The sequence below is a fragment of the Solanum dulcamara genome, chromosome 8 (genome assembly GCF_947179165.1).
Source record: "Solanum dulcamara chromosome 8, daSolDulc1.2, whole genome shotgun sequence".
Taxonomy (NCBI): domain Eukaryota; kingdom Viridiplantae; phylum Streptophyta; class Magnoliopsida; order Solanales; family Solanaceae; genus Solanum; species Solanum dulcamara.
The window spans coordinates 66,841,554-66,867,385 of NC_077244.1; the positions used below are offsets into that span (position 1 = coordinate 66,841,554).

General features: G+C 34.0%; 2 protein-coding genes and 1 pseudogene across 3 annotated transcripts; 2 read left to right on the forward strand and 1 right to left on the reverse strand.

Moving 5' to 3' along the window:
- Window positions 1–1,261: 1,261 nt before the first annotated feature.
- LOC129898818 (protein PSK SIMULATOR 1-like) lies at window positions 1,262–12,947 on the forward strand. Its single transcript, XM_055973503.1, has 13 exons — window positions 1,262–1,602; window positions 2,149–2,647; window positions 6,149–6,474; window positions 6,578–6,670; window positions 6,768–6,858; window positions 8,036–8,129; window positions 8,896–8,993; window positions 9,166–9,235; window positions 9,864–9,958; window positions 10,849–10,965; window positions 11,071–11,147; window positions 11,864–11,908; window positions 11,996–12,947. Exons 2-13 carry the CDS (start codon window positions 2,321–2,323, stop codon window positions 12,495–12,497), a joined length of 1,935 nt encoding a protein of 644 aa, XP_055829478.1. The 5' UTR covers window positions 1,262–1,602; window positions 2,149–2,320; the 3' UTR covers window positions 12,498–12,947.
- A 1,813-nt stretch (window positions 12,948–14,760) lies between these two features.
- On the forward strand, window positions 14,761–18,558 carry LOC129898816 (FHA domain-containing protein PS1-like; annotated as a pseudogene).
- A 2,567-nt stretch (window positions 18,559–21,125) lies between these two features.
- LOC129898821 (protein SENSITIVE TO PROTON RHIZOTOXICITY 1-like) lies at window positions 21,126–24,114 on the reverse strand. Of its 2 annotated transcripts, none has more exons than XM_055973507.1 (2): window positions 23,988–24,114; window positions 21,126–22,677 (listed from the first exon to the last, which is right to left on the reverse strand). In XM_055973507.1, the coding sequence occupies exon 2, from the start codon at window positions 22,623–22,625 to the stop codon at window positions 21,336–21,338; it is 1,290 nt and encodes a 429-aa protein (XP_055829482.1). In that variant the 5' UTR covers window positions 22,626–22,677; window positions 23,988–24,114; the 3' UTR covers window positions 21,126–21,335. The 2 variants fall into 2 exon arrangements, with proteins under 2 accessions (XP_055829482.1, XP_055829483.1); XM_055973508.1 differs by having other exon boundaries at window positions 21,126–22,709.
- Between the last annotated feature and the right edge of the window lie 1,718 nt (window positions 24,115–25,832).

Sequence of the window (25,832 nt, forward strand, 5' to 3'; positions counted from 1 at the left end):
TCAAAGTTAATTTTCATATGGGGACAAAAAGGGAGTTGCTCACTTCCACTTCTAAGGTTATGGATTCAAAGAACAAAAAGGGTAAGTAGTCTTAAGGGAGGGGTAAAAAATAGTTAATTTTCAGTATATGTTTTTTTTATAAATCCCGTATAAATAAATTACATTTTGAGCTAGTTATATGATACTGTAACAAAATTTACTGTACAACATAAATCATATTAATTTGGATTAGAGGATTTTGACTCTAGAATATCGAGTGTGACCAAGCAATTACGGGGGGGCGAGTGGCACTGAAATTATAAAAACTAACTGTGGTAATGGAGAACTTATCGTAAAAGGTGGCCGCCATAATATTATAATCATGACAATATGGTGATAATGACCTCTGTACTCTCTTTGAGGTAATTAATAATCACCTTGGGAAAAAAAATATTATATGACGTTGGGGCTTTGAATTGAAAAGACAAAAGCAAAGCAAGTGCTTGGTGTGGACGTGGTGGTTGAGGAGTGGGGGGCAATTATTCTACTTTATATTTCGCCAAAGTTATTAAATACATAATGTGTATAACTTTTTATTAAAATTTTACTTCTGTTTCATATTATTTGGCTAGTATTGACTTGATTAACACATTATTTAAGATTTTCTTTTATTAATGAAAGTGAATTTTTGCTTAACTAATTTTATTAATGGCACTTTGAGATTCTAAATTTAATTACTATTTTTATTTTATATAATTATTTAATTTTAATAGTAGAAAGAGAAAAAATATAATAAAATTTTCTTAATTTTTTAAATTAAATAAATAAAAAATATTTATTTTTAATAAAACGATACTAATATAAAATGGAGGAGGAAATATAAAAAATGAATATCATGTTTAAGGGTGAATATTTGTCATAACAAATGAGCACCAACACAAATGACTCGGTATTGAATTACGTGTACGGATGTGTTTGGCTTGAATACCATAATAAGGAAGTGATTCTTGATAAAATTTAACAATACAAATTAGTAAAAAGCAATGAAAGTTGTTTAAAGTCATACAAGAAATTATGAGATTCTGATAAAATTATATTCAGATAAAAAATTGAAAATAAAATGAAAATATTCACTATTTATTCACTTACATATACTTGATACAAATAAATTACAATTACATATAATTTACAAAGTTTTTTTTATTTTATAAAACACAATAAAATTTGATAAAAACGTTTAACTCAATTCAATTGTTAAATATGATAAAAACATTTCAACGACGAGATCAAAGTTTTTGTCATTCAAGAGCATAGATAACTCTATCGTGTGTGTGAAAGAGAAAAACTTTGCCTACTCTATCGTGTGTCGTCTGACTTGGGGGTCTCTTTGCTTACTTCCTTGCCATTATTCTTGACTCAGCTTCCCCTTCCCTACTTTCTACTCTCCAAAAATCCAACACCCATTAAACCAAAAAAACTACTAATCACTTGTATTACCCTTACTTTCTCACCTTAATCAAGTGTATTTTGTTGCTGTTGAAAAAGGGGTTATTAGAATCTGTTGCGTCTTTGTTCAGATCCAAGTTATCATCTTTTTTGTTTTTCTCCTTTGTATCTTACTTCGTAAGTTTGCTTTGCTTCTTTACTATACAGCTGTGTTTATATGTTTTATTCAGTATGTGACTGTGTCGGTCTCTTTTTCTTGTTTTCTTGCTGACTGATGAGGTAAAGTTATGATCTTTTAGACCCTTTTGGCGTGTTTTGACTTACTTCTTTATAGTTCATGCTATAGAGGTGGATCTTGGATTTTTGTATCAGTAGCTTCCTTGCTAATTTGTGGAAGTGAGTGCAAGCTCAGTTATAGATTCTTGAAATTATTTAACTTTATATGGTGTTTAAGTCAAGAACAGTGGATGTCTCTGTAGTGTTTCTTGTGGCAAAATGCTGGTATTGTTTGAAACCTTTTGCTAATAATATTGTACATTCTCCCATTTGGATGCCATTTAGTATTCTGTACATCCGGCATGGGTTTTTGCATTGCTTGTTTATTGTCAATTTATTGAGATAAAGAGACATGCTTTTTTGATTTTCTGTTTTTATGTTATGGTTTGTGTCAGTTGAATTAGATAGTACCTATGCTCAGAGTTGATAGTTAATTTGTTCGTGCAGCTGAATTTGAGGATCTTCTTGGTTTAGCTTAGACCCATTTGAGGGCAGAATCGTCGGGCAGCTTTGATGTATCATTCCTCTGATGCAGAGGTTTCTCAAGGCATTTATAAACTTTTGACTCAAATGTTGATGGAAACCTCGAGATTGGAGTAGTTTGAAGCATTCTACAATAATGGGTGGCCTTTGCTCTAGAAGAGCCACCAGTGAGAATACAACAGGTCGTTCCATACCACATGTCAACGGTCACTTCAACTATGGTGCTGGAACAGTTTATCAGTCACATAGATTGCCCCCACAGGCAACTAATGATTCGATGCAATCTGCACCAGGGGAAAGCACAGAAAAGCAACCAAGTGAACCAGTATTCTCTTTTCCAGAGTTGAATGCAGTTTCCCATGGGGTTGATATGGATGATGTCAGTGATGGAATTCCTCGATTGTCTAGGGTTTTATCTAATAAAACCAGATCAGCAAGGTCAAAGCAAGTTGCCATGGCAAAGGTGAATAATTTCCTATTCGTTGTTATTTCCTTTGCCCTATGGCCTGATGCTTCTGTCTTTTTCCTATTGCATTTTTGATTATGTAAAGTATTTCCATTTCACTGTCTTGACAATGGCCAAATCAGATAGGTTGTAAAAAGTGAAGAGATACAAAGGCAAATGAATAATTTATAAGAAAAAGTCGGATGAATAATTAAAAGGAAGTAAAGAGAAAAACAAACAAGTGAGAATAATAGAGAGGATATTTTAACTGTCTCGGAAATCCAATGCAATGTTAAAGGAGCACACAATGTTCTATAACTGCGATAGTTGTGTTGCGCCCTATATGAAAATAATATAGAGGGTAGACTCCAATAGTGTTACTTTCTCTCTCTTAGACAGATACTCTCTTCCCTTCACCACCCTCCTCTAAATCAGTGACGAACAATAAATGAGATATATCCTTGTTTCCTCCATTTCCGTTACTACCTACAGTCTCTTTATGAAATCAACATCCACCATATGTTCCATGAGTCTATTGAGAGCTTCCATCAGTAACAAAAAAGAAGCAGAGTTAATGGCTCCCTTTGCCTTGTCCCGCTTAAGCTCCCCAAGAATCCAGAGTGTGTACCACTTGGAAGAATGGAAAGAAATAGAGTGTCTTATCATGATGAAATTCTCTTTGGAATCTATCATTTATTCTCTTTATCAATTCCTGTAATGCTCTATCACATAGTTGACCACTTTCTATTCCCGTCAAATGAAGTCCCCTTGGTCGTCTTTATACTTTTTCACTAAAGATGCTGCAATGCTACTTTGTCCTTACTTCTTTTGAGCATGTAGATTCCCGAAGTGGAATTTAAAAGTCAGGATGAAATGTTCAGTTTCATTCATGTTCCACCATATATTTGACTATTTTCTATTCCCCTTAATACAATCCCACTGGTCATCTTTCCTTGTAGTTGTTAATAAAAGATGCTGCAATGCTACTTTAAACTTACTTGGTATTGATGGTGGTATAATTTGCACATAGGTAGAAGATTATCTCGGACATCTTCTGGCAATAATTCTTGTTGTATGCAGTATTAACTAGTATAAGTGCCCGCACTCGCGCAGACAATATTAAAGATGTTAGGCGTAGAAAATGTAATGTGCTGAAAATAGTAAAGACAAAAGAGCCTCCTCTTTCAATTACTTTTTCTTACGCATCACAAAGTTTTTTCTTCTTCTTTGGATCGAACAATTCCAATTCACGGTCATAAATTTTCAGTTCAACAAAATATCTAACATAAACTTCTGATATAGTGTAAAGCTTTTTCCCGGGAGACTAATCTGCAAAAGGCAAAATACAGAGAGATTTATCAAACTAATATATTCTAACATTGATCGAGCATGTGAACCAAACACAAAATTTGTTTGAGCAACTTTCTAATGTGATTGCATAGTAAATGACAGATAGCTCTTAGGTCATTCTTTGGGAAGCTTCCTTAGCAAGAAGTTCCTCTTTGGCTTTGGTGTTGGTCTGTTGACTCCAATGTTCAGACTTCAAAAGTTTCATCATTTATGCACGCTCATGCGTCATGAAAATGACTATCTGATGGCAAAGAAAAAAGACCATCATAATTGCAAGCTGATATAAAAGGAAAAAAAAGATCCAGAAGTAATGAGGCCAACATAGAAAAAAAACACCGGACAATGAATTCAATTTAATGTGTTAAGAAATATGATTTTGCCGGATGGGTGCCGAATATTGGAAGGCTACATACAAACTATGATTCGACCAACTGAACAAAAAATAAACTTCGCAGATAGTGTAATATTAGACTACAACAACAACAACAACAACCCAGTGAAATCCCACAATGTGGGGTCTGGGGAGGGTAGAGTGTACGCAGACCTTACTCCGACCAAGGTAGGACGGCTGTTTCCAGGAGACCTCGGCTCAAACAAAAAATAATTTAAAGTAGCTAAATTTTAGTTCGTTTGCTCTTAAACATTGTAAATGACGTCACAAGATCAAAAGAAAAACCCAAGTTGGATGCATACATAGAAAGTTAGCGCTACCAACAAGACATATATTCAATGTCTTTTTTGTAACAAGATCACAAAAGAGGGAATTTATCGTCCCAAACATCATTTCATCGGTGGCAATCCAAACATTACTGCTTGTCAAAGTTTCCCAGCTCATGTGAAGGAATAATTGCTAAAGTTTATGTTTTAGTATTGATTTTGCTTGTACTGTGAAGAATTTTGCGATATCTACGTATTAGTATTTAAATTGAACATTTTCTTTTATATATTGTCGTTGTGGTAGATTTATTTTGGTCTTCCACTGGGTATGTTGTTGTTGTTTAAAAATTGTGTGCCCTTCCCTTCACTCTTTAAGTGAAGCAGGGCTTTATCCCTTTTTCCCGCTTCACGTTCCCCTTTTAACGCCGGTTCGAACTACCTACCCCAAATCCAAACTCTCTTGGACTTTCGTCTTTTATCATCATATGTCCAGGATGGACGAAATCATTTCCCATCTTGCACCACATCGGGGGTGTCAATTGTTCATGATGCAGGAACTCTTGCTCACATCCAGGTGACAATGTGATGGAATCCTAGCCCCCTTTTAGCTAGCTTTACACTGACTGTGAACCTCAATGGAAAATTATAGGTTCACCACTACTAAATAAGCTCATACACCAAAAAGGGCCATCTAATGTATTAAAAAAAAGGCTCCAGTATTAAGCCAAAAAAAAATCCCATTTCCCGATTTAGGGGAATTACAAACAATACCCAAGACATTCTTGGTGAGTATTCTCCCATTCCTACCATAACTATATCACACCAGCCACAACAAACAAACCATAAAAATTAAGTCTTTGACTTAAAAAGTAAATGAATAAACCCTAGTTTCGTAGAAACCATCCAACTGAGAAAAAAATATAGAGAGTTGATTTAGATACCGTATTCGCTGCGAGGACGTTTCGCGACGAGAGGAGTAAGAGACGCCGGCGCCGCTGCCTGCTGCCCACCGCTGGTGTACCTCCAGTAAGCATCCACCATGTTACTCCACCGAGAGAGAGAGAGAGAGAGAGAGAGTGAACCAGTCAATTTCTACTAAAATCGAAGGAGAGAAGGGAAAGTAGTGCCCAATTTCTGCAAATCCGATAAATTTGTATTCAGTATTAATTTCCTAAAGATGAAGATTAATGGTTATATTTCTAATTTTTACTCTCTCCTTCCCAATTTATGTGATGGTGTTTGACCGGGGACTTTTGAAACTTGTGGTCTAAAATAATTATACATATTTGTGTGGCTAATAATTATCTCACTTAGGGTAAAATGGATTTATCAAAGTGACAGTTAAATTGTTACTAAATATAGAAATATGACATTTGGGTATTTTAAAGTCAAACTGTTATTGTATATAGAAAGGTGTCGTTCTTTTTGGAATTGACTAAAAAGGAAAGAGTGTCACATAAATTGGGACAGAGGGAGGGAGTAAAATTTATTAGTTTTATATTTGCTTGACAGGTTTCAGAAGTGAGTTCACTTCTGGGCAGAGCTGGTACAGTGGGGCTTGGCAAGGCAGTAGATGTGTTGGACACTCTAGGTAGCAGCATGACAAATTTAAACCTAAGTGGTGGCTTTGCATCCAGCATGGCAACCAAGGGAAATAAAATTTCCATTTTGGCATTTGAAGTTGCAAATACAATTGTCAAGGGTGCCAATCTTATGTATTCCCTTTCAAATGAGAACATTAAGCATTTGAAGGAAGTGGTTCTCCCTTCTGAAGGTGTGCAGCTGTTGATATCAAAAGATATGGATGAGCTCTTCAGAATTGCTGCAGCAGACAAAAGGTGTCAAAGAGTCTGAAATAACTTTTGTGTGAACACTCATATATCACATGCTACTTTCAATTTCTTTTGGCACAAGAGTGAGATACTTGTTGTAATTTGACAGGGATGAACTGAAAATATTCTCTTGTGAAGTGGTTCGCTTTGGAAATAATTGCAAAGATCCTCAATGGCACAACTTAGACCGTTACTTTGAGAAGTATTTAAAACTAACTTTAGTCCAATTTTGCTGCTTTGTTATTACCACTTCAAAAATGAATATTCACATCATCTGTAGTTCATTCCATTATGTTTAGGTTGGAATCAGAACTGACACCTCATAAACAATTAAAAGAAGAAGCTGAGACTGTGATGCTGCACTTAATGACCTTGGTACAGTATACAGCTGTAAGTTCCATCTCAGCATCTACAGTTCTTGACCTATTTTTTCCTTATTTGTTTCATTATTTTCTTTTTCCGTTAAGTTATACTGCCTCTGTCCCAATTTATCTGAAGTGTGTGATTGGACTCGGAGTTTAAGAGGAAAAGGAATGGTTTTTAAACTTGTGTTATAGAATAAGCCATAGAAATTTTTGTGGCTATGCATCATTTCATTAAGGGTAAAAATGGGAAGATTGAAGTTAAATTGTTACTAAATATGAAAATATGTCATTCTTTTTGGACTGACTAAGAAGGAAAGCATAAATTGAGACGGAGGAATTAATTTCTATTGATGTGAAGTGTTCTGTTATATAATATATATACAGAAGTAGAGTATCTCACACAAAAACATAATTCTTTATGAAGAGCAATAATTCATTATCTCATAGGGTGTTCCAATTTATTTTTTTTAAAATCATCTTGACTTGTACAACGAGTATTTCGGCTCTTCAAATGCTATTTGATTTTGTTTTTCCATATGGTCCATATAAGCGCTAAAGGATTCCTCCTGAATTTCCACCCGAGTTGCATACTTATAACCCTATTCAACATCATTCATTTAATTCCCAACATGTTACAAATTCTGCTCTATAATTGGTTACCACTAGATATTTTAGTATGGATGCATCACGTCCTCCTGAATATCTACCCAAGTTATGATCCTTGGGTTAACTTACAGATTTGTGGATATTTCTCTGCAATTCCATTAGCTGGAGTAGATTATATGAACCCTCTTTGTCAATTCCTCTTTATTATGATTCAATTCATTCTAGTTAACTGATTTTTCTTTTGAGACATATTATGGGTTTTCTAAAACTAGAGGTTTATCTAAATCTCACCTTATCTATACATGGATATACACGTTTTTAACCAGAAAACAAAAACTCCTAGAAAATTTCAGATCTAATATGCGTGTTAGAAAAGTAAGCTTAGTCCCAAATTGTTGTTGTTGCCTATATGAGTATGTTGTTCAATTGGTTCTATTTTTAGCTAAGACCACGCTGATTCTGAGTAGGTCTTTTTGGACAATTTATTACCTAGTGGTATACCTGGTTCTCTTTTGTTACTGTCAAATCATTATATTGTCGTAAAATGTAGACAAGTATCTGGTTCGAGTAAATTGTAATTATTATGCTCTTTGCAGGAACTGTACCATGAATTGCATGCATTGGACAGAATTGAACAAGATTGTCGACGTAAAGCCCAAGAAGAGGATACTTCAAATGCTACTCAGAAAGGTCATCTATCCACAGATATTCACATTGTGCTCCTCTATTTTTGTTTACCTAACTATTTTAAATCAGCAGATCTGCGTTAGCTCTAAGTTTATATAAACTATTTCTATAAGATGAACTAGATGAACTGCCTCCAGTTTCTCATTTCATTAGGAACTTAATTACCAGCATGTTAGGTATTGTGGGCATAGAGGGAACACTCCTGCTTCGGGTTTCCACGTGGTGCTGCAAAGAGCTTAATGAAGAAATTTTGAATGGGTAGACTCTAGCTTCTGTTGTTGTTTTCTAGATATACATTCTGAACATGGTGTAAGACCTGGTTGGCTCAAGTCGACTTTTAAGTCTGATGCTGCCATTGAATTCCTCCAACACCTTCATTTGTAAAAGAGAAGCAAGCTCTATGTAGGAAAGTCATAGCTGGAGAATATTGGGAAACTAGCGTATAGATATGTAGACATCTTACTGATTCTAAACAGCATTGAGGACATTGTTTTCTGGAGTGGTTACTTACTTACTTTTAGCTTTTTGTTTTTCCTTGTGTAAGGGGGTTTTGTTTGTCGAGATTATTTCATACTTTTAGTTGGTGTAAAGATTGTTTGTCTAATGTCATGTGATTCTGTGGAGGACATGAGACTCTTGTTATTTAATCCAGTACCCTTTGTTTACTCTTGCATTTTCTTCTTTTACTTTTGTCTTTTGTATCTGTTTTCTTCGTACTGATTGCTTATATTCGTGTTCTAATATTCCTTTTTAACGTATAAATATGCAGGAGATAGCCTTGCAATTTTGAGAGCAGAGTTGAAAAGTCAAAAGAAACATGTTAAAAGTCTGAAAAAGAAGTCTCTCTGGTCCAAGATATTGGAAGAGGTAGCAAGTCAATCTTGCTTTATCTTTTACTTTGTTCTTGAATTTGATACTGGTAATGTGGTTTCTAGTTTCTACTTACTGCACAAGATGGGTGGTCTATTTAAGATAAATTGCCCAGTTTGCTTTCAAATTTCAATTGACTACACTAACATCTGCTTTGCCATAATTGAAGGTGATGGAAAAGCTTGTGGACATTGTCCACTTCCTCCATTTAGAGATCCATGCTGCATTTGGCAGCACTGGTAATACTTTTGAAACGTCAAGTTAACTTTTTATCATGATTCTTGGATCATTGTTGTCTGTCTATATAATAATTGACTTTTGGGTTTACATTTAGCTTGTGTGTCAATTGGTCGATTAATTTCAAGTGTAAACAATAATTTGTTTCTCTACTATAGACTAGAAAATTAACATGTCTTGCTAACTCACTAGTTTAGTAAAGATCTGTTTTACCAACTGCTACCTATCAATTTTATCTGTTATGTATAGACAGTTCCTATTGCCGATGCATGTGTGGTGATCAAGGGAAATCATAATCTAGGGTGAACTATGAGTTATCGGACATTATTATGCAACTAAGAGAATCAGAAGTCGTTGTCATGGCAGAACGATCCGTGCTTGTATATTATTGCCCATGCTTATATTACAGATCATAATGCTGATTCATTTGTTCCTATAAGGAAGGGTATATTTAGTTTTAAAAGGCAGGAACAGACAAAATCAATCGAAACAGTTAATATTTTTTTAACTCGTATTCTATAGGTGCTGCATTTCGAGTTAAATCATATCTTTCGTGTCTACATTTTGTTTTTGAGTGACTGAATTGTACAATTTTTTACCTGATTGCTATAGTTTTGCCAAACCTTGCAGATGGAGACCGACCAATAAAAAACAACCATCAGAGATTAGGATCTGTTGGTCTTGCATTACATTATGCAAATATCATTACGCAGATTGATACACTTGTAAGCATCTCATGCACATTCAATTATTAGAGAAGCAGCATTTTTGCCACTATCATTTAATCTTTTGATTTCATTCATATCCTTTATGGAATGTCTAATGAAGTCGATATCTTTTCCTTCATTAAGCTAAAATACTTTTTTTGTTTCTCGTCATAAATATATCAAGCATGTATCTTCCTTGTAAATCATCATATTAATCCCAATAGATATGCTCTGATCTCTTTATATGTTTCATAAAGCTGTATGCTCTAATATGTATCCGGAATCACAATAAAGAATGGAGGTCTATCAATTAGACCAAAAACAAATCCCTGCCGCACCCGTGCTAACACGACATGGGGTGTGGGTGTGGGATCCATAGCTGATTTGTTCAACTTATCTTGGGTACTTTGACCACATTCTAGACCGAGAAGTATAGATTGATTGAGTATTTAGTTTGATTTTTGGGTTTATAAGGAATGAAGTTTTATTAGTTTTAGTTCAATAACTTTAACTAATCGAAATATTTACTTTATATAACGTAATAAACATTTATTGGTCATCTTCCTGCACCCATATCCTAACTCGGATCCATACCCCGAATCCTAAAATTTTTGTGATACAGAATCCGACCTTTAGATCCGCACCCATGTCCGAGCAGCATAGCAGTTACTCTAGTACCCTAAATTTGGGGTGTTTCTCAATTTTAGCTCTCTTTCTTTAGGCAGTAGAGGTGCCTCAAGTAATGGATTCATACTTCTTACAGTCTCACAATCTTGCTGAAATTGTAACAATTGGTATTCTGGATTAGTAAGATTGTTGAATCGTGTAAAAATTATTTGGAAAATTATGTTATTTGTAGACATTTTTAATCAGAAACAAAAAGGGAGTATCATATTTTGTATGATCAGGTCACGCGATCAGGTTCGGTGCCTCCAAATACAAGAGATGCTTTATACCACGGGTTGCCACCAAGCATTAAGTCAGCTTTGCGATTCAAATTACAATCCTTCCATCTCAAGGAAGAGGTACTTTTTATTTTGTCTTTTAAGGTTTTTTTGTGGGGTATCTGTATGTTTCTGCCTTCTAGGTCGTTGAATGTTAGTAAGACTCCAGATACTCTTTTGGTGCAGTTAACGGTGCAACAAATCAAGGCTGAAATGGAGAAAACACTGCAGTGGCTTGTTCCCATGGCAACCAACACAACCAAGTAAAACATACATTCCCTAGCAATATATTCTTTAATCGCTACAGCTTTCCAATGATTCTTCATATGTTTCTTAGTCCAAACAGGACTTTCTGGTCAGCTATATTATATCAGTGGGTACTCTATAGTAATTCTAATTTGGGTTTTCTTGAGACTTTGGTGTTCCGTTAGGCGAGAGATGAGAAGCCAGATTGTACTAAAGACAATGATTTTTTCTAGAAAATGATAGATTTCATCATTCATTGGGGTGTATGCTAGGATGTTATCTTTCTTTTTCTCTTGTAGATTTTACCTGAACTAACTTGAGCAATGTTAAATAAGGGCAATTTCATGAAGAGTGTTCTTTACCCATATCGTATGTTTGGATTAGGAAAAAATAAAATTACGTAGAAGAAAACAAAGCAAAAGAGTGTCTTGATTTTGTGTTTTGGTTTTGATGGTGAAAGAATGTAAAAAAGAGTTACTTCATATTAGATTCCGTGATGTACTTATGTTTCGGTTCTTTTGCTAAGATCAAGTGTAGTATCTCATCTTATCTGTATAGCATCCTTATTTTTCTCCTTAATAACTCAGGCCTTTGACCTAATAAAGAGTTGCATTGGAGCTTTCTTCCCTCGACTTCTGTCCATTTTGTGTGAAAGGAATATGTGTTATTAAATTATTAACTCCGTCTCCTTTTTCTGATGAATATCCACTCAGCCTTTCCTCTTATTTTACAGGGCCCACCATGGCTTTGGATGGGTTGGAGAATGGGCAAATACAGGGTGAGCTCAATTATAGGAAGCTTGTTCTTTACCGATTGAACCAATTTTATGGCAAGTATTTATATTCATTTGGTCTGAAATGAACAGGAAACCTGCTGGCCAGACTGATCTACTTCGAATTGAAACACTATATCATGCTGATAAGGAGAAAACCGAAGCTTATATTCTTGAACTGGTGGTATGGCTTCATTATCTTGTCACTCAGTCGAGAAGTTCTACAAATGGTGGGATCAGATCTCCGGTGAAATCTCCATGCTGTTACCCTAGTCAAAAGATGAATCAGTTAACACACAAGCCGAGTTCTCCATCTTCCGCATTAACAGTTGAAGACCAAGAGATGCTTCGGGATGTAAGCAAGAGAAAACTGACACCTGGAATTAGCAAGTCCCAAGAATTCGATACTGCAAGAACTAGGTTGAGCAAGTTCCACAGGCTGAGTAAGAGTAGTAACCATTCCCCTATACGTGAAACCAGGAAGGACCCCTTCCCCATCAGGAGACCGTCTTCTGTTCCAGTCATCGACTTTGACATTGATCGGCTCAAAGCTTTGGATGTCATTGATAGAGTGGACACAATTCGAGGTACATAATGGTGAACTGATATAGCTGGGTTGGCAGAGAGGGGATCCTATATTTGAGACGTCATTTTCTGCTGCATTTGGTTATCTTCTTTATGCAAATGGCTACCTTTCTGCATGAGTCGATCATTTTCCTCTGCTGCCGTTGTATTATGGACTAGTTTGTGTTGGGGAACAAGATATCAGAAAAGCGTTCAAAATCTGCCATCTGTTCTGCTGCAAATTTTCCGGTAAATTTAGGGTACTATGATGAGGGAAAGTAATTTTTCTGGCCTGGTTTGGTATTGTCTGGTATCTTGAAACCTCTGTGCTTGCAAGAGCTGGTGGATAGGTTTGATAGAGAGTTGAGCTTTTTAGGGGGAAGTGAATGAATGTGACTACGACAATTCCATCATCATATGTACATAATGTTCTATTTATTTTAAACTTTAATAATCAAAAGCTTGTTCTTTGTTTCTACTATATTGTCCTTTGTTCCTTGTGAATGGAGTGTTTTGAGATTCTATTTCTTTGCTTACCACACTACACCTCTTGTCTTTTCTTTCTTCTTGTTTTTTCCTCAAAGATAAATCACTTGTATACCTTAACATCCATTGTGGCGTTGAAGATAACAATTTACTAAGGGGTCGTTTTGGTGTGAAGGATAACACCAAATAATTCGGGATTAAATTATAGTGCCACTCAATTTGTTATTTGATTGGCAAGTCCGGAATAACTTATCTTAGGATTAATAATTAATATCGGGATAAATTATTCTTCCTCTTGGGTGGTATAGTAATCTTGAGATAACTTATCTCGGAGATAAAGTAGGTAAATGACAAAAATATTCATTTAAACTCTTTTTTATACATCACTTTCACATTCATAAATGATATTTTTGTAAACAAATAATTTATTCTTAAAATTTATATAATTCATATTATTTTGAATGCAACAAACCAAATGCTGAATAAGAAATAATCTCATCATAACTTATCCATCATAACTAATCCTATCATAACTTGTATTCAAACCAAACGACTCCTAAGGGGTTGTTTGGTATGGTGTATAAGAATAGTGTTGAGTATGATGTATTAGTAATGCTTGTATTAGTTATGCTGAGATTATTTCTTATGCAGTGTTGGATTTAGTTTATTAAAAATAACATGCATTACATAATTTTTTTAAAAAAATATTTGTTTACAAAAATACCCTCCATAAATATGGTGGAAAGGATGAGAAAGACTTTGAGAGGTAATTGTGTCTTTAATCATGTTAATGCATGCATTAAAACCCTTTGTATTATTCATATCATGGATTTTCATATATTAATAATACACACCTCAATATACAATAGTAGAATGAAAAACTGTACCAAACAAGATACTAGTAATACATAAATTAATGAGTGCATTATTTTTTCTAATATATTATACCGAACGACTCCTAACAATATTAATTTCAATCTCCAAGACAGGGTCAAGGTCGAAGTAGAAATCAAGTAATTGAGTCTCAAGTTGAGGTCAGGGGTTATGAGTCGGAATTCGGGTGTCGAATCGAGGTTGGGAGTTCAGAAAATGAAAGACGCAAGGACGAAACTGAAAGCCCCGAGCGCAAAGATGCCATGCACAGGAACCAATGCAAAGTCATAAAGGTCCAAGTCGATCAACAAAATATAAATATGTTTCAATTTATATGACTCACTTTCCTTTCTAATTAGTTCTAAAAAGAATGAGACATTTCTATATTTAATACGAACTATTTAGCTATAAAATACCAATTTTATCCTTATGCAATGATTTATAATCGCACAAACATGTATGAATTGTTTTAAACCATAAATTTCAAAAATTTCTTTCTTTCTTAAATTTCATGTCAAATCAAATAACATTACATAAATTAAGACGGAGGAAATAATATTTATATGATTTTTAAAAATTGGGGAGGGGCTGGCTGCACACACAAAATGCGTGCACATACTAATTAGAATAGGTGCATATAGAAAGGGCGGATCTAGAGAGAAGCCAATAAAATATTACACGAAATATATAAGATATTATAGTTATGTATATATATAAATTTTGAATTTCATTAATATAAAATTAAAAATTAATGAAATTAAAAATTGAATTAGTTATTAAAGAGGTTCAAAATTTACTTGAGGTTGCAAGTTTAAATTTCAAAGGACTGTACTAATTCCCTTAATCCGTCCATTAATTAGAAGTGTGGAGCTCGTACATGTTAAAAAGTCCACCGTGAGAAACCAAGAACAAAAAAGAAACTATATATAACGCTAACGGTCACAAACCTCTTCTCCCTCTCTGTATTTGTGACAAATCCTCTCTGTCTCTTCACTTCTCTTGTCTCTCATGGAGGAAAAGCAAGTATCTTTGGGAAAACCCAATTCAGAGAGTGATGAAGAGAAGAAGATTCCAGTGTTTACAGTGCTAAAGAATGGCGCCATCCTCAAGAACATTTTTCTTCTTGAAAACCCCACACCAGTTGTAATCACAGAAAAGCAAGAATTTGAAGAGATTTTAGTAGTTGGAAGACACCCAGATTGTAACATTGTAATGGAACACCCAAGTATTAGCAGATTTCACCTCCGCATTCACTCTAATCCCTCTTCTCAGTCCTTCTCTGTTATTGATCTGTCTTCGAGTAATTCCTAATTCAAACTCTGCCTTTGAGAGATTCTATCTTGCTGTTTTAGTATTTAGTATGTAGATTTCTTGATTCTGTATGAGGTTTATCACAATTGAGTTTGGGGCTATCATACCAGAAAAATATACTTTCCTATAATATTGACGATTTTAAAATCAAATAATGTCACATAAATTAGGAGGGAGGGAGTGTAACTAAAAGTGAAATTTTACAACAACTTTTTCGTTGTCTTGCATATTGGTGATTTTTATGAATGTAATATAGCTCCTTGAAAATCTTTTTCTCTTGACTAGACAAGAAATCCATGAATTTACATTGTCTTTTTGTTTGTTTTTCAAGTTTCTTACTATGATTTGCTACTGCTTCAGTCCATGGGTCATGAATTTCTGGTAACAAGATTGAACCAGGGGTTCGAGATGAGTTGAAAGAGGGTGATAAGATGAAGCTAGGAGGTTCAAGCAGGGAATACATGCTTCACTGGATTCCAATAAGTCGCGCATATGATTTGGAGAATCCATTTGTAGCTCCACGAGGTGAGACAGAACCATTCGAAGAAATGGAGGAGAAAGAACATCAGGTGAGCTGTAGTAGTAGTAGTATACCTGTATGTTTTCAACTATTCTGTCCCCTCAGTGTCTAATTTATCATTTTTTCTAGGATGGCTTTTCTCTTCAGAATGAGGGTGAAGATTTGGTGCAAGATCAAGATTCATCATTTTCTGATATGAGTTTGTTGCCATATGTAAAAAGTTTTACCCCATCAGCTCCGCCAATGCCTGAGGAGATGAAGTCCTCATTTTCCTTTGGTCATGATGAAGTAAGCATAAATCCACCTGAGAAAATTTATAGAGAGAGTGAAATCAGTTCGCTGCAGCCTGCTTATGAACCTGACCAAGAAAACAACACTCCGCGAGCCCTTCATGTCTCAGGAGGATTCCAAACAGAAAATGCAGATAGTAGTACCCCAGTAAGATCTCAGCAAATATGTTTGAGCATTTGGTCTAGAAGGGGAAAATGTTCCAGTGTTCAGATTTAAACTGGTCGAGATATAGCTATTATTGAAAAAGTTGACACTGATACTGAAGTTCACTCACTTAATCATGAGAAGGTTGAAATTTCTAGTGAAAACAAGGATGAAGAAAATGCCTTCACTCCAGACAAAGAGAACCATGTTCCTAGTTTTCTCTTCCTTGGGTACGAGAAGAACTCGTGTCTTGCTGATGGAAAAGCTACAAAATCTATGCTTTCTTGTTGTGTGGATGAGAATGGTGGAGAGAATTTTCTCTGGACAAAGTGGATATTTCCGCAAACACTCATTCACCAAGGTCAATGAAGAAGATGAGCCTTTTGGAGCAAATTAAGAATCCAAAATCTTTTACATCTTCCTCAATGAAAGAGATTTTTGATCCCATACTCCAACAAGCTGAAGGTCTTGAATATTACAAGACAGAGAATGTCGGATCATCTACTATGCTCTCAAATATGAGTAAGAATACTGAACAAATTTTCATTCCAGATAAAGAGAATATGACACCTGATAGTTATTCAATGAGATCAATAAAGAAGGGAAACATGGAGGAAGTAAAGCAATATAAACCATTTGAGAAAGAAAATTTGAATGACAACAAAGTTCTTGAAGAGCATATATCAGCAAGTCTTGCTTCCAGAAATAAGGATAGATCGGAGCATATATCAACCTCTGCTTGTGAACAACTCCCCCAACAAGACCAATTCGAAATCTCCAGAACGGAAGGTCAAGTTGAATGCTAAACCAGTCAAGTGTCAAGAAATTATGGAGGCATGCCCCTTTTCTGTAAGTTCATTGACATGCTTCTTATGTGAAAGAACTTCTTTTTACCAAGATAGAACAGGCAGATTCATGATTTTCAATCTGCAATATTAAGTTATTAGCCTCTGAAAGCAATATATTTGGAGAAGTGTTGACATGATTTTTGTCTAGGACACAGGTCTGCTAACTTCATTTCGTTTACTTTATTTTACATTTTATTCAATTAGACATGCTGATTGACTGAATAAAATGATTGTTCAAAGGTTAGCTATTAGAGGATGGTCACACCCATACAACATAACAATTTTAAAATTTGAGTCTCTCGGATGACCAACCAACTGATATTTGGGAGCCTTGATGATTCCTAATTTATCTGTTAAACAATATCTGCAGGATATCAATGCCAGGGAAGAGAAAAGAAGGTTGACCATGGTAGTGTTAAACAAAAAGTCAAGAAAAGCTTTGCAGCTTTTGCAAGGTCTCAAAGGGACTTGCCTGATAATTCCCAGAATTGGTAATGAACTTACTTTAGCACTCCCTCAGAAAAGTTCCTAACATCCTCATGTATTTCAATAACTTTTCTTATCCAAAACCGATTTATGTGATCTTTAACTGTTCCTTGATGTTAGTCTTAAGAGAACTGGATTGCATGAAGAGGCGTACTAGCTTTTTCAGAAGAGCAACAGAAGTAACTGCAGCATTAGAATGGATTTCGATTGCATGGTAAATGCAAAATCATGGGTTCATGTGCAGAGTTGTGTGGAGGAAACAAGGCCAATGGCACCAACTCCTCCTGCAACTGCACCACCGTGTTTTCTCAATGAGGAGAATGGCATCTTTCCAGTCGGCTCAGTTCTATCCTCTCCACATTGTGGTCTAGCGGAGATTGTTTCACCCACAACAGAGGATCATATCCTTGAATATGCCCTCCTCTTCAAAAGAACTAACAGAGATGGGCAACTTGTTCTCCTTAGCAATGATCTTACTATGAAGATCAAGGCCATGGCAGAAGTAAGACCACAACAAACATGATCCTCCCTTCCTCAACCCCCCATCCTTCTTCAGAAAACCAAAGAAGGAAAATTTCTTCTTGTCTTTTGAACATCAACTGACATTCATTTTTTGTTTATTGATTGGCAGGGTTTAATCTGTGAGACAGCAGAAGTTTTCCGAGAGAGTCTGGTGAACCCTTTTTCTGAGAGTTTTTTCTGGAAAGACAGCTCCCCCAGGGGAAGCACTTGGTCATGTGTGGATGACTTTCTTCTTGGACCTCTAAAGAAGACCTCAAAGTCAGGACAAGCAGCAAAAGGCTTGAAGCTGATATTGCTTCATAATTCTCATTATAGGCAAATCTGTTCAGGAAGCACAGTTAGCTAGGTAGAGACTCACCCTTATCAAAGATGTGGAAGCTGATATTGCTCCATAATTCTATCATAGGCAAATCTGTTCAGCCAGCTGAATCACCTAGCTGAGCCAGTCCCCCTTCTTATCAAAGATGAATTCAGATCTTATGACGACATCTAGACCTGTAAATGGCCATTGTTTCAATCTTTTGGAACTTCTATTTTGTCATTGCAATGTAATTGATTTTAGATGATTCAGAGATTTTCTTCCTGAAATCAGGGTACATTGTAGAAGCTTTTGTACATGTAATATATCTATAGTCCAAGACCTTCAGTAGCTTTTTTCAATGTTAGTTTTAGTTTTGTTCTTCTTCCTCCTCTTTTTGATTCTTTTAATTTTACTAGTCTTTGGGCACGTACTCTGCCCGTGTATTCCATATTTATTGTCACATAATATTGTAAAATAGCAAAATTAAAATTATATTATATAATGAAATTACAGTGCGAGGTATGCACTTATAATTTATTAAATGTATAAAGAAAATTAGCTATCAATACTCTTTTTTTCTTTCATAAATATGACGACTATAATAAGAAGAAAATGAATTAATAATCTTATAACAGGAAAAGAAGAAAATAACACAATAAAATGAATTACGAAAAAACACTACTAAGAGAATTTATATTGTACAAATATAGTTGTATTACAAAAATATAAAATAATAATCATGTATCAAATTTAACATCTATCAACCGTTCAATACAAATTTTATAAAATAGAGATAGCCTAAAATTAAAGTAATCAAATAGTTTCTTAAAGTTCAATAAAATGGAGAGTGTTGCTTAATGAAAATGTGTATAAACAAGAGTAGTTAGTTTCATGAACACTTGAAAGAAGTAAAGGAAAAAAAGCCTTTCCTGATAAAGCTACAAATATATGGAGACCTTTTTCGGCCACAAATATGTTAAAAATATAATTGGTTAACACTAAAGTAGAAATAAACCAATTACATAACATACAATAAAACATTCCAAGCTAGTCATGAATATATAAGCACCTCAATGGTAGCAATTGGCAGAAAATAAATTTTTTTAATCGGAAAAAAATAAAATTTACCTGGACATTATTGTTGGAGCTAGCTAACTCAAATACAACAAACAAAAGAGTAGATTGTCGTGGAGGTAAAAAAAAAAAAGGTACCAAATGATTCGACATTTTAGTGTCTTACTTATATAAATTACAAGCTAAAGCTATGCATAAATATTATTGTAACAGTAGAAACTCAAAGGACAAGCAAATAAATATTGAAATGTGAAATATGATAGTATTTTAAATATTGGATTGTGAAAGATGATAGTATTTTAAATCAGCCTACTGGATGTTATTACCTTCATTTAATATGCACTGCATTATGTATCCTACATGCTTATATGGTAGTGTATGAGCCCAACTGATAGTTCCATGGACAAGAATGATGCTATAGAAGTCCTAAGAAGACAATCATCAAGGTCTCAAGATAAGGAATTGCAAGTCAAGATTGTTGGACTTTAATGGAAACTCAAGAACGAGTCCAAGAATTGTGGTGAAAAATGAACTAAATGCTACACATAATTTATGATTCAAGTCCACGTCCAAATGGAAGAAGATTAGGCGCACCCAATAAGGAGCTTAAAATCCTCACCCAAAAAAGGAGAAAAAAGTCACGTGCAAGTTTTGGTCTAAGTTGGAAACTTTTCCTTATTGGAAACTTGTCCTTATTTGAAACTTTTCCTTATTTCCTTGGGGAAGAATTTTGGTATTATTTTTACATGCTTTTCTAGTTTAAAGTTTCCAAGTTTAAAAGTTGCGTAGTTTAAGAGTTTCCTAGTTTAAAAAGTTTTCTAGTTTAAAATTTTCTAATTATTATTTCCATAAAAATAGGATTTGAATCTCATTCTATTTGGGATAGGTTTTCCCTATATATATAGGGGTAGGTTTTATTATTTTGAAGAACATTATGATTAATATTATTTGAGAGGTTTCTCTTCTTTATACTTTTGTGTGGTGATTATAGATTTATCTTACAAATAAGACCTATGTAGGATTAATTTTTAATTTGATATCTTTGGTTCTTATTCGTAAATTAAAAAGGTGATTAGTCTTATACTAATTATTGTCTCTAGTTTCTTCTAAATAAGGGTCTAGATCACTTTTGATTTAAGTTCTTGAATTGACTCTATCAATATCACAATTAGTTTAATTCACTAATTTTGAATATTAAGATCAATTAGGTTCTTAGCACTTTATTTTGAAATTTGAGAATTTTATTTCCAAATTTCACATATCTTTCAATTTCTGTATTTAATCTTTATAATTTTACTTCCGCATTATTTTCTGTTTATTCAAGCAACCCGATTTTTATCACCAACTGTGTTAATTATGATTATATAACTGATAATGACTGAACTTGGAAAATTTGCACAAATAATGAATTAGGATGATAAACGTTAGATTTGAACAAAAAATGAATGTGCTCAATTTTGTCTTTATTATTTATGATAATATATACAAAAAAATTTTAATAAAAATATCAAATGAATAATTTTTAAACTAAAGAGTAAAATCGTAATCTAACTTTAAGGTTAGGAGCTTCCCACTTTTAATAATATATGATATGATGAAGGTATATGATATGATAAAGGACATAGCTCAGCACTCTGATATATGGTTGTTATCTATCCTGATTCTCTTGTGGAAGAAATTAAGGAGAAGTTCTGTTAATGAAATCTGTTTGTAACTAAAAGCAGATTAATAAAAATATTATGATATAAATCAAGGATAATGTAGGACATATATCTTCCCTCTCAATTTCTATAGAAGGGCTTCAGAAGATTAATGCATTTATTGTTGAGTTGGGATTACATTACAGACTTGCAAGTACCTAGTCGAGCCTGATATAACATTTCAAGCAGTCAAAAAAAGCAATGCACACTAAGCAAAGACGTCATTTATTCACAAAAGAGCTGATATAATAAGAAAACTAGACTGCATTAAACTGAAGACAAATTCACTTAAGCTATTCCAGTTCAGTAGAACCTATATTTTTCCAGCCTTCCGGGGGTAATTACATGAACCTGACAATAGAAAAGAGAATGAGTTTTCTTGGTCCTCAAATGGTGGTCGAGGAAACTCTTGGAGTACGTTAAGCTTGCTAGTTTCAAAGTTCAGTGATGAGAAATAACTGCCAGGATTATCTGTACTCCCTTTTACACTCATACTATTTTGAAGCCCACTGTCATCCTGAACATTTACCTCAAAATCTACATTTCCATCCTTTGTAGTTGCATCATTGGTTTGGCCTTGATCAGATGTCCCAGCAAAACCTTTGGTTTCATCTAAAGGAATTGCAGGAGTGTGTCCTTGGAAAAGGGAAATGTGCCCAAAAAGCTTGTCTTTCCTGGAAAAAGTTGTTCCACAAGAGCAAAGCCATTTATCTTTACCACAATGTTTCTCATGTGTTCTAAGATCTGCAATAACTGAAAATTTCTTCAAATTGCACCTACTACAAGCATATCTTTTCTCACAGTGGGTTCTTCTGTAATGGTTTTTTACACATAAGATAGTCTTTAGTGGCTGAAACTTTTTGTGCTCTTTATTGCGCTTGCAACCAACACAAGGACAGGAATACCTTTTAATAAGTGTCGTCCCAGAGCTGGAATCCTTGTGAGGCTTTGCAAGAGCAGCTGAAGTTTTGTATTCATCCCCATGACCCCTCATGTGCATCCGCAAATTGGCATCTCTCTTAAATCCCTTCCCACAAATTGGACAAAAGTGAGTGTGAGGTGCAAGAATTTCCTCTTTCTCCAGCTGCAGAATCTCGTAGGAACCAGGAGGAAGGTTCTCTTCCTCATGGGATTCATCTTCATCTTTCGCCTCATGTTCATCAACAGAACAATCGCCCATTAGATCAACATGGTTGGGCTGATCTTTCGCCTTAGTCACATTAACACTACATGTCAGAGCACCAACATTAGTACCTGTTTCAGAAGGAAGAGAGACACCACCAAACTGCTTGAGATGCTTGGCAGTTGGATTTGAGGAGGAAAGTGTGTGATGCTTCATGGTTGGAAGAAGACTCCCTGCAGTTGATATCAATTGAACAATAATAGAGGTAAGATCAGTTGTTATTAGCTGTTGTTGCTGAATTGAAAGGTCACTTCCCTGAATCCCAGCTAGACTTCTGTGGTCAACAATTATGCGTACCAGCTCCCGGAGTTGATGAATCTTTTGTTCAAGAAAAGACATACTTTTAAGCATGGCTCTTGGATCCCATTCTTGTACTCCGGTAGAATCATGATTTTGACTCCTTTGGTTAACTTGTTCCATGCGAGATGCGTTTTTAGATGGTTGATTTTGAAATAAGTTGCTCAATCCTAGTCTGCTAATACGGATATTAGAAAAAATTCACTTCTGCTGATTCAAAGTGTAGTTAGTATTTGAGAAAATTAGTCAAGAAAATCCTTCAGTCTTTTAAACTCTCTATTCATAATCCCAAATCAAAGATATTTATACACTTTAAGTGCTCTGATATTTAAAGAAACTAAAAAAGAGAGATGTGCCTAAAGCGGCATGTAAGCAAACTGTGCACAATAAGAGAAGAGGAGAGAGGTTCACAATTACTACCCAAGAAAGCCGTCCCCTATCTTGTAACGGAAATTCCTAACCAAATTCATTGAAACCTATTTAATTTCTCTTGTAGAAGCTAATTTCCAAAATGACAGCATCCCCATCAAAGATCCTAACTCCCACCCTCAAACCACCCTCCATCAGAGAAGTAAATTACATAGAAACAAAGATCTCGAAAAACAAACAAAAGAATAAATAACACTCCTGAAAACCCCCAAAATATCCTCTGTTAACATACACATCAAACTCACCTAAAAATTCAGTCTTTCTCCAAAATGATGCTCTCTGTTGCAAGTTGCAACACTGTTTCTATCGAGACAGAAATAATCAACAAAGTAAACATTGCTTTCGCCAAAACATCACAAGATCCGAGTACAACAACAACAGGTGTAGTCCCGCAAAGCGGAGTCTAGGAAGCATAGAGTATACACAATAATTACCTCAACCTTAACCTCTTTTTCTTATCAATGAATACATCTCTTTACTTGTATGGCTTAAATGTCTCATATTTCTCAAAAAAGTGATTCGATTGATGGGATTTGGTATGAGATGGATGATCTCAATGAAATTGATATTCCAATCTTTCTTCTTAGAAGATATTGATTTGACCCCATAAGCGGGACCACATATGTTGCATTTTCTAGAGGATCTCCTAATTGTTCCGAAGCAATTAGAAAGAAATTCTTTAATCAGAAAAAATTCGATTTAGATGTACGATATCTATCCAGAAGTTTTCGCAACTTAATCATAAATAATGAAATCATCAAAAAGGTTGTTTTCGATAACTCAAGAAAAAAGAGTCCAAAACAATCCCGAATAAGGAGTAAATAAACTACAAGAAATAATAGATAGTAACATAACAATATGCCATTGGAGGCACAAGAAACAACATCTAATAACAAAAATGGAACAACAAAGAAACCACAGAAACAATACTACAACTACTAATATGACCGGACAGCAAAAGAACGCCCTAATAAATCCAAGATCCAAGTACAAACTTAATAAATCCACCAACAGATGAAATCCAATGAAGAAGAAGAAAAAGTAAAGAAGACAAACCAGATTAAAGATGCTCTTTTTTCCTGCTATTTTAACTTAGTGGGATTACACAGCAAGAAATGCAAAAGGGTCAGTTTAACATCTATGCATGAGGACAGCAACAACTAATGTGTATTCTGGAATTTCCCATGATGGGATTAATGGATCCCACTTACTTTGTTGGTAGTGAAGAGATAGCCCTCACCAACTTTTGGCTTTGAGTCAACTGTCAAATCAAGAATTACTGTTACAAAAGTGTAAAGGTAGCCTGCCTACTCATTAAGACACTGTCGCTCCCCACCACTACTACATGCATGCACACTGCACACCTATCAATGAACGTAGGCCCGTTTAGATATGCTATATGTGATCATGATTTTAGTCTACCCTTTTTTATATAGTTTTGTCAAATAAATAAATCATAGTTCGTTAATAAGATAAGAGAATATTTTAAAGTATCGTGTTAATAAATTGCATATCTCTATGTTCCTTTTATAAATATATGTTTGGAATTATAAACTTTCCAATAGACATAACTTTATAAAGATCGACTAATCAACAATATTAGGAATGAATTATTCCTTAATATAATTCTTTCACATGATATGGTCAATCTCTTCATGTCTAGCACAATTTTTTTTTTACAAAATTTAAAATGATGAGGTTAAGGGTCAAAATTATTTCCTCCCCCCCACCCCCAAAAAAAAAAAAGTTTGCTTTAAAAATTAACTCCCCAACTTTCAACAATAATTATTTTCCCCCATTTATCCCATGAAATGTCTATTTACCCTTGATTTTCTATCTTCCATCACTTATTTATACAAATAAAAATAATATGTAATATAATAGCTTTTAAATATATTTCAAAAATAATACAAAAATATTAATAAAAATAAAGGTATATCTTATAAAAAAAATTAGAAGATTATCTATTTGTATTGTAAGTAATTTTTTATTTTTTATTTAAAAAATACTTCATTATTGACAAACAAAAATCGTTTATCTATTCAGACATTTGAGGATAAGAGAAAATTGAAACATGCATTTATATACATATACATATTAAATGCATGTAATATTAAAATAATAATCATAAATAATAACATAAATTTTAATGACAAACGGACAAAAAATTGTTCTACTTATAATTTTAATGAGCTTAAATAAAAATCTATAAATACTTAGATTAAGAAAGATAAAGTATACATTAGAGTTTTAATTATTATTAAAATATTCACTTTTTACACTACTCATTTTTTTATAGAACGTCAATAATTTATATATTCAATTAGAATTTTTTTACTTTAGTTTTTCGAATAGAAAAAATAAATTTTGTTTTTTAATAGAAAATTTGTTACCTAGAATAAAAAATAAAAATTCATGATTTTAAAGAAGTAAAAAAAAAGACAAAGGTTGATAATACAAAGGGTAAAATAGGCATTTTGAATAATTAATTAGAATAAAGGGGGGAAATGATTATTGTTGAATGTTTGGAGGAGGGGGGGGGTTGATTTTTAAAGCAAAATTCGGGGGAAAAAAGATTTTGACCCTTTTATATATATATATATATATATATATATATATATATATATATATATATATATATGAAATATAAACTTATAGGTGAAGTTCAAGGTGCATTTTCATAGTACATTACACATTATCATCTATAATATATTAAAAGCATGAATATCTTTTAAAATGTTGATTGAACTTTTTGTCATTCATTAAAAGGCTCCGCTTTAGAAAAAATTATCTTTTCACTATTTTTCTAAAATTATTTAATTATTTTCATAATATTTAAAATTAAGGAATTCTAAAACATATGATAGGAACAAAATATATTTCAAATATTAAGGAGTCCTA